Source organism: Bactrocera latifrons, unplaced genomic scaffold (genome assembly GCF_001853355.1).
Source record: "Bactrocera latifrons isolate USDA-ARS-PBARC rearing strain unplaced genomic scaffold, ASM185335v1 scaffold_293, whole genome shotgun sequence".
Taxonomy (NCBI): Eukaryota; Metazoa; Arthropoda; class Insecta; order Diptera; family Tephritidae; genus Bactrocera; species Bactrocera latifrons.
In genome coordinates this window covers 280940-290688 of record NW_017536552.1, presented here as the reverse complement: position 1 = coordinate 290688, position 9749 = coordinate 280940, and the positions used below count along the sequence as shown (strand labels likewise).

The 9749-nt window shown below is 37.9% G+C and overlaps 1 protein-coding gene across 1 annotated transcript in view; it reads right to left on the bottom strand.

Moving 5' to 3' along the window:
* Positions 1-9749, bottom strand: part of LOC108970257 (lipoyltransferase 1, mitochondrial) — a 78139-nt gene that overhangs the window by 15667 nt on the left and 52723 nt on the right. The window contains exon 2 of the mRNA XM_018935543.1: positions 9065-9172. Within this exon, the coding sequence (XP_018791088.1) occupies positions 9065-9172 (108 nt within the window). The remainder of the gene's footprint in view (positions 1-9064; positions 9173-9749) is intronic.

Below are 9749 nucleotides of genomic sequence, written 5' to 3'. Positions count from 1 at the left end.
GGAACGATGAGCTGTACGAGATATACGACGACATTGACATAGTTCAGCGAATTAAAAGACAGCGGCTACGCTGGCTAGGTCATGTTGTCCGGATGGACATTCGACGCAGTACCCGCCGGGGGAAGTGGACAAGGACCTGGCTACGCTTGGAATATCCAATTGGAGCCACGTAGCGAAAAGAAGAAACGACTCGCGCGGTTGTTAACTCGGCTATAATCGCGTAAGCAGTGACTACGCCAATCAAGAATAAGAAGAAGTAAAAATAAACAATATTTTTGTACCCCAAGTGGTATTCACTTAGATAGAAGGCTTACGTGGAGAAAACATATATCTAGTAAAATAACTTGCATGAAGATAAGATCTGCAAATTTAAATTTAAATAAAAGCTCCAAACTTAGCCTAGACAACAAAGTGCTTTTATATAATGCGGTCATAAAGTCGATTTGGATGTATGGCATTCAACTGTACGACCTGTGCAACTGATGTTGATATAATAGTAGGGGAGCGTGGGGTGCTCAATTTGCAGTTACTGGAGCGTCATGGAGACTTACTAGATTGTCAAGATAACGTTAAAAAAAAAAAAAAGAAAGTCTAGGTGATGTTTTTCATTTTAGTGGGGTGAAGAGCGGGTAATTAATTTCAAAAATGTAAAAAAAAACACAGTCACATAAAAATACTCAAGTGCGTCAGTCATTTATGGTATGTATATACGCGCATCGTATATATATATAGTTGATATATATTAATCTGACAATCAATTCAAGGCGGAGGGTCGTAATGAGAAGTTTAAAAAAAAAAGTTACACGAGCGTGTCAGATTTTCAAAGCGAATGTTAATGAACCTCTAAAAAGTTTGCCATTTGAATTTCTGACAATTTCGACATGGCTAAGTCATGACTAATTTTAAAACTTGTAAAAAAAAAGGTGACTTTGAGATACTCGAGCGCGTCAGACTTTTATGCAGGGGGATGAACTTGATGTCAGAGTCTTCCCAAAAGATAATCTGACAATTTAAAAGTGGAAGAATTTTGTTTGGTTCTTGCTTTTGTTACAGGATGTAATACGCTTCTCGCTGTTAACGGAAAAAATTTAAAACACCACAAACAAACAAAAGTGGCAAGCGTCTACTAACAACAACCACGCTATGCTGATCAGTACGCTTGACCCTTTGTCGACGATTTTACCTGTATCGTCCCATGTAAACGGTCAGATTATAGAATTTTTGTGATTCTGACAGAATAAGAAATAGAAGACAACAGAATTAAATATATATCTAAACTCCGAGATCACTCAAACCCTTTGGCTAATGCTTTGGTAGATTCCTCTGATCAAACACGACTTAAAAGGAGAGATATGCCTGTATATTAAAGAGCGACGTATCACCAGAACAGCTCAATTACTTGCTTGAGCCTGCCTAGTTTTGAAATAGATTTAAGATTTTATAACTTATCCTTAGGCTTTTAAAACAAAAAGCAGATTCAATAAATAAAGAAAAATTAAAAAAAATTTAATAATAATGCCTCGTTGAAAACCAATGATATCACAAAAAACCAAAAATTAAGAATGGAGTCTGCTCTTAAATATCCAGATAAAGACCAAGTTTTTGGCGAAAGTTTACGTGGTTTTAAAGCTTGATTTATCAAGCTTGGTGAGTATTTCAGTTATCTTTTTTTGGATCTTTTCACTGACAAAAACAATATTAACATCTTTAGATCGGACGGCAAGTGTTTAGTATGAAGAATGCCAATAAACGCTCACTGATGATTTTGGTTCTATGTCGGGGTTAGGGTTGAAAAACTGCTTTTTGTAGACGGAGTGTGCAATGGTATAGGATATAGACTTTCTGAGAGCAAATGTAAATAACAGCGCGGAGAAGTTTGGGATTCATGATTATTTTAAACAATCATGAAATATTAAAACAAATCAGAGTTGAAGAAAGCCGTGAAGAAGAATGGAACCATATGGAAGCTTCGGCATGCAAAAATCTTCTAGAAAGTATACCAATTCACAAAATACTAAACATTCGCAATTTTTTTCTTAATTTTACAAACTGCCCCATTTAAAGTTTAGCATTAAACGCAAATAAACGTAAATATGTTAATTTTGTATTGTTACGGCATAAACATTGTTTGGTTCCTTTCTTCTTCTTCTTTATCGACGTAGAAACCGCTTACGTGATTATAGCCGAGTTAAAAACTGCGTGCCAGTCGTTTATTTTCGCAAGGTGGCGACACTTGGAGATTCCAAGCGAAACAAGGTCCTTCTCCAACTGGTCCTTTCAACGGAGTGGAGGTCTATCTCTTCCTCTGCTTCTCCTCGCGAGTACTACGTCGAATACGTTCAGAGCTGGAGTGTTTTCGTCCATTATCTTTCAATTCGCTGAACTACATATGTCAATGTCATCGTATATCTCACACAGCTAATCGTTCCATCAAATGCGATATTCACTATGGCCAACACGCAAAGAACCGTAAATCTTTTGTAGAACTTTTCTCTCGAAAACTCCCAACGTCGACTCATGCGAGCGCATCCTTGTGATTTTTCAAAGTGATTTCTTTCCGGTGATTTTTGCGATTTCCTTTTGTGCGGTCGTTTGTTTACGCAGTTTAGCTAGCACCGTTATTACCTGGCGCGTGTGCGGTGAAATTGTTTGGGCGATCGTGCGTAGCGAGGGTTATTGACCGCGAATGTTTTGTACGAGTACGCATTTTTGTACAATTTTGTATAAATTTTGTGCGTTTTTGTGTACGTAATCGTCGCAACAAAGAGGTGCATAATTTATTTATTACTACTTTATATACGGACAACGTGGTCATCCACGTTGTTGTTATCGGCAGAAGCTTCGCACGGTTCCAGTGCAGCACCGTATTGTAGCATTCTTGCTGACTGGACAGTAGTTCTGTTCTGAGCTGGTTTAGTTGGCTCAGTGTTAGGAGAATCTGGACAGGATTGCCCAAAGGGTCTGTACAGCGTTGGAGATTGCGACTCCTGTGAGGACCAGCGAACCCTTTAGCCCACGGTGCGATTCGGCTCAGCGCCACATTGGTCGACTCTGGACCGTTACGGGGGCCAATTGAGTGGCCTTAATCTGACCACTGGTTGGGGTTGTGGGCTGTGCCACGGCGAGCACGCTATAATCGACCGCTTGGGTGGTCGCTTTTACTGAGCGGGCCTGTGCGTGAATCGCAGTTTTCAGCGCGTTCAGACGCAAGCACCTGGAGAGCAGCTGCTCCAGAATCTTCCTGTCCGAAAGCCTTCTGCGCTAGTGGTACGCCAACAGATCAGTTCGACTGAAAGGTGAGTCGGAAAGCGAGATGCCTCCTGGACAGAAGAGGAGGACGAAGACCCTCGCTGAAAGCGTAGAATCCGCCGCTTCTACAGTCGTAGATGACTCCACGGTGGGGTGCGAATGGGAGACGACGGGAGCGGTAAGGTCTCCACAGCGTCGTAAGGCGCATTTGGGGTCGCCGCGTCTAGAGGGTGGAGGTAAAGGAGGGAGCGGGAGTTGTAGCGGGTATGCCAACATGGCCACCGCCGCGAAAGCGCTTTAGCGTGCAGGGTCGCCGCAGAGCAGGAGCCCTTGGAGGTAACTCCAACCCGCACATGCGGACTGCCCCTCGGGGAGTATCTTGGTGGTTGTGGTTAAAACCCAAATGCGGGAAGAACTGGCCTTAGCCTTTTCAGGGCGCTGATCAACGCACTGATTTAATCCGCTGTGCTTTTGAGCGCCGTGGAGTAAGGCTGTCGTCAGCAGGTATGCAAGTTAAACACACCGGACGTTATCAACAATGGCGAGAGCCAAGTCGCAAGTGCGACGACTGTTTGTTTGATGATAGACATTTCGTCTTGCCCTCGTCTAGACCCAGTCGCGTTGCTTCCTTGTTCAGTCTAAAGAACTATCTAAAGTAGAACTAACTAACTGTGCGGGTGTTGAGACCGATGATATCAATATCTTCCCCATACGCCAGCAGCTGTACACTCTAATAAAAGATTGTAATTCCTCGATTAAGTTCTGCAGCTCGAACTATTTTCTCCAGCAGCAGGTTGAAGAAGTCGCACAATAGGGAATCGACGATCCTGACGGAGCTTTTAGTGTTGCTCAACGTTAGTTTACACAGCCGTATTAGTTTTGCGGGGATACCAAATTCAGACATCGCGGCATAAAAGCAGCTCCTATTCCTGCTGTCGAAAGAAGATTTAAAATTGGCGAAGAGGGCGCGTGTGTCGATTCTCCTTTCACGGCTCTTTTCCAAGATTTGGCGTATGGTGAATATCTGGTCAGTTGTTGCTTTGCTAGGTCTAAAGCCACACTGATAAGGTTCAATCAGTTTGTTGACTGTGGGCTTTAATTTTTCACACAATACGCACGACAGAACCTTATACGCGATGGTGAAGAGGCTTATCCCACGGTAGTTGGCGCAGATTGTGGGGTCTCCTTTTTCGTGGTTTGGGCAGACCACGCTTAAAGTTTAGATGTTGGGCATGTTGATACGTGTTCCTTATCAGTTCTTCACCATCGTGTTTGAATAGCTCAGCCGGCAATCCATCGGCCCCCGCCACTTTGTTGTTCTTCATGCGGGTAATTGCTATTCGAACTTCTTCATGGTCGGGCAATGGAACGTCTGCACCATAGTCATGGATTGGGGAGCCGAGGAACTTAGCTTTTTAAATACCACATGCTTAAACTAATATCTGTCTCACAACCTGAAGTATTATCAAATTTTGTGGAATCATTGGCACAGTACATATTCGTATGCGGGACTCCTTCATTTTTCTCTCATAAGTATTCCTTGCACAAGTTGGTAGCCAGGCTGATACAGGCAAAATAGTTCCACCTACTAACGATGACGTGATATATGTTTGTGTTATAAAAAAGGGGACAAATGACAAATTGCCCGAAAATTGTTAATACTTTTCGAAACTCTTGAAATAAGCTGAAGGGGTTACATGGGCTGTCTCGGGTAAAAACCCACAATTCAACAATTTTTTCGCATATAAAGAATTAAATATTTTATTAGAATTACTATTAACTATTTTAGGAATTAAACTTGGGCATTACGATGACCCCTCGAAAAAAGCTGCACCCGCGGTGGCGGGTGGATGATCTTACCGGATCATCTAAAGTGAAAAAATACGTGTTTTGGTTAAAAATCTAAACATAGAACTTGGATGAAGGGAAGTGAAATGCCATTTTTGGTAGACCCTTCGTCCAAGTATTTAACCCTGCACGGGCTTTGTTAGTCGATTATACTTTATTACTCGGATAAACTAGACAATTTAGGACAATATTCTAGAGATGTTGTAGGATTTAATAAGTTAATAAAAAAATCGATTTTTTTAAACTCGAAAACCCATGAAACCCTTTAACTTTCATACATTTCTACTTTATCAATAATTTTAGTAGACATGCCAGATCGAACGATGGGCACTACTCCGAAACATTTTTTTTAGCCAAGATATCTTTTATTGCGAAAAAGTATCGGACATTGTAAATAAAACGCAAAATCTTATTTACGAATTATTATTTAATAATTATTTGGTCGCCTTCAAAGTATCCTCACCAGATATAACAGATTATTCAATAAGATAAAAGTTTTTTTTTAATAAAAACGGTTTGGGATATTAAAGAAATTGTTTATTTCTGTGAAAGGGCATATGATGCCATAACGAATAAACTTGAATTCTTTTGCATGACGCACGCTTGCCAAAATCCAGATACTGAATCCATTTTTTTACGGTTTTCAAGTACAAATCTGCCGAGACTTCTGCAGTTTCTCGTTTGATATTCGTACGATGTTCATCAATTGTCGCTGGCTTTTTGGCATAGATAGTATAACGGCGTCAAATCGCACGACAGAGCGGTCCAATTGACTGGAGATAACACGTTCACAAAACTTGGTTTCCATTATTAAATTTACTGTGTGCCTAGTGGCGTTGTTCTGTTGGAACAACAAATTATCCAAGTCTATATCATTCGGCCCAAAAATATTCGGGTAATCATTGAGCGATTTCAAGTCATCAAAATGACGCCGCCGGCCCATAAACCGTACCAAAGCGTAATTTATTCGAGATGCAATGGTGACTCATAAAGTACGTGTGAATTGCTGCCTAACAAATAAAGTATATCTTGCTTATTGCCGAAGCTAATTTTTCGATCAAAATCCGGATAATTTTCAAGTTGTTACTCAGCCCAATTCACGAACATACGGCGATTGTGATGATAAAGCGGTCTCAGTTCTGGTGTCAATATGATTTTGTAAGGATGTAAGCCTAGATCTTTTCGCAAAATTCGTCACAACGACATCACAGAGATGCTCAACGTTTGATGCGCTATCGACAGCAATATTCTCGACACTACGGACACTCTTTGTCTCACTGCCACGGGAACATATGGTGTCGTTTGCTATCCCTATCAGTCTTCTTTTATAGCGTCTCTATTGGAAAATCCGTTACTACACTCATGCCAACGATTTTTCCAGTCCTCGAAACACTTTACATAACGGGAAACGGGTGAAAGCGGTTCTACGTAGCGGCAATTTTAGCTTGGGGAACAAGAAAAAATTACATGGAATCCAAATATGGTGAACACGGTGGTTAATCGATGGTATTCCTTGCGTTTTTGGCCTTAAATTCGGTCACGGCTTTTTGAATTATCATCTTGTAAGATCCATGTAATTGCACAATTTTGGTCGCTTTCGACGAATGTTCTCACACAAGGGCCTTAATAGGGCCAAATAATCCTCCGTATTGACCTCTACCAAACCACGGATAACGATTAAGACCATAAGCATCACCTTGATTTTTGAGCGGCTTTGTCGTTTTTTTTTTTTCGTTTTTCTCCCTCCATTACGATGATTGTTGACTTGTTTGCTTGTTAAACGTTAATAACTATTATAAGCTCGTGTCTCATCAGCATTTAATATACTCTCCATTAATGTGGGATCGGAATTCTTGATTCTTGGTCTTTGACCACTCTTAGGTTAACTGGTTGACAGATCACGTTCATATTTGGCATATTACTTAAAGAGAGTAATACCATTACAGCAAAATACATTTTTTTTTTTAATATCATTTACATGGGGAATTTTACAATTTGCAGTTGTTTTTTTGTCATAACGCACATATGTTCTATGGACTTATCTTTCTAGATTTAGAACGATATTTCACTATCGGTGATGTATGGCAGATGTTTGAAGTGGTAGATAAAATAATAAAAAAAATAAAATGTAAAATTTACGAATGAAAAATTCCATTAACAAATTTAAAGAAACATATCTAATGTAGGCATTTTACAGTAGAACAACCAGCAAAAAAAGTTATATTTATTCATATGTATATAATTTAACTGCTCATAATATAAAATTATTATTTATTATTATTACTAATACCGCATTTTACAAAAGGGATGATAGATATAATTTCTAAGTGTCATTTTTGGCCATTTTTAATGTCTTGCTCTGTATTTTTTATTGTATTCGGTAATATTTACAATTTCATCGTGGAAGTATGTACGCAAGAATAGGTTTGCAAATTATTCAATTTTATTATCACCATAATCGTTCTCCAATTGCAACTTATGGTCGTAATAATTGTCCACTTGTGCTCGTTATTCGTCGAATTGTCGAAAATTTCGAGCGTACATTTTTTTTACATAATGTGCAAGTGCCATTAAGGCAAAGAACTGCTCATGGCAAAAAAATATTGTCGTCCAGCAAATTTTGCTTAGGACCCCAATTTGTCGATTCCAATGTATTCTCAACAATTGGGACTGTTTCAAACCACAATCTAGCGGATTTCGCAAAAGGATTTGAACTTGTATCCGTATAAAAATGTTCTCAATCAAGAATTAAAACCATTGGACCACCGTAATCGTCGCGATTTACTGATTTTGCTTTGCAATAATTTGAAAACGATAGTAATTTATTTGAGTAAATCCTCGTGATGATGACCTGAGTGGGGCGGTGAATAAACAAAATTGTGGATTCATTGACAACCAATACATTCACCTAAATAGACGGTTTGGTGTTATTTTTGGATTGGTCACCGGTTCCAAAATAAACCGGACTCTCTTCAAGCTTTAGAAGTCAATGTTGAACGTGCTATTCATTGACTTCAGTGACTTGATTTAGTGGAAAAAGTACTCGAACATTGAGTTCGCTGAATTCGTTCCTACAAAAGAAGTAGTGAAGGCCATTTGAATGATGTTATAATCAGAGCTTCACATTAAATGAAAAACATTTGAAATTAGTATTTTTTCTTTAAATCATATCACTTTTATTAGAAAACTCTGTAGAGATTTAAATTGATAATCAAACGCCTCGGCTTACTGCCTCAGTTCAAACTGAGTAAACTGAGCAACTACAACTGCTGCTTCGAAACTCTTAATAAAGAGTATGTGGATTGACTTTTATTTTTCGTAATTTGACTTCACTAGTGTTGCAACCTGGCAACTCATAGTTTTATCTTACAATTGATATTTCGACCTAAAAGTGTTGCATACAATAGCGGTTTCTCTTCTAAAATCAAGAATAGAACCATTTTTCAAAAAGCCACAAAGAAGTCCGTTTCTACACGCCCACAAAATACTATGTTTTTGTACAGAAGTTTCTTCAATAGACATCCCTTTTTCTTCCCGATGCTTGGGCAGTAAAAATTTCGTGTTTTTTTTCTCAACCTTTTTTCAGGTTCTTTTGCCTTTCAACTAACTATATAGAAGTGGTCAACTTTTATTTAAACTGAATAACGTATTTAGCGAATGAGTGGGTTGACAGTTATTTTCTTCATGGTATTAAAAATGGTAAAATTGGTACATGGAGGATTTACATAATGTTGCTATATAATAAGGCAAAACAAAGAAAACACTATAAGAGCAGCTTCTTGTTGGAAATATGCATTTATTTTTGTTATATAAAATTATCATATCACATTAATTCGTAACATAGTACGATTCTGAATATCTTAATAATTTTTTGTGGATTAATTTGTAAGTATATTCATTTGAACAGAACTTGTAACATTCCTTCTAAAATATGTTTCTATTCAGATGTATAGTATACAAAACTTACCTCTTCTTTGCTTAAACAATTTCCCAGGTTGATTCTATTAGTATTAGCCAGAAGTGTACAATGATGATACGCATTCGGATACCCTAATTTCGCGGCAGTTCCGGACAACTGTAAAAATATAAATATTATTATGTACAAAAAGAAATTATATTAATATATTTCATATTTTCATTCGCATAAAAATGTGTGTTTTGTTTAGATATGTAAATACCCAAACCATTTAAATGATTTGGAACTATTTATGCCATTCTTTTTATTTTATTTTAATTTGTTTTTTTATGGTTAGTTAGGAATTTCCAAATGGTTCCCAGCGGTGTATTGTACGTGTAAAATGAGACAAATACATGTATATATATTGATTATCGATAACAAATATTGAAATTTTGCCATGGATACGCAGGATTATTCTGGAATGACAGAAATTACGATAAATTTGTATAAAAAACAAAAAAAAAAAAGTAAGGAAGGGCTAAGTTCGGGTGTCACCGAACATTTTATACTCTCGCATGATAAAGTGATAATCGAGATTTCAGTATCCGTCATTTACATATTTTTTTATTTTGCTGTAAAATTAATTAGATTAGATCAATTTGTGTACTTTGAGTATTGAATTGTATTTCCATTTATTTTAACTGTATTGAGGACTATGTAAAAAAACAAAAACAATCGTTTTGCGAAGTTAATG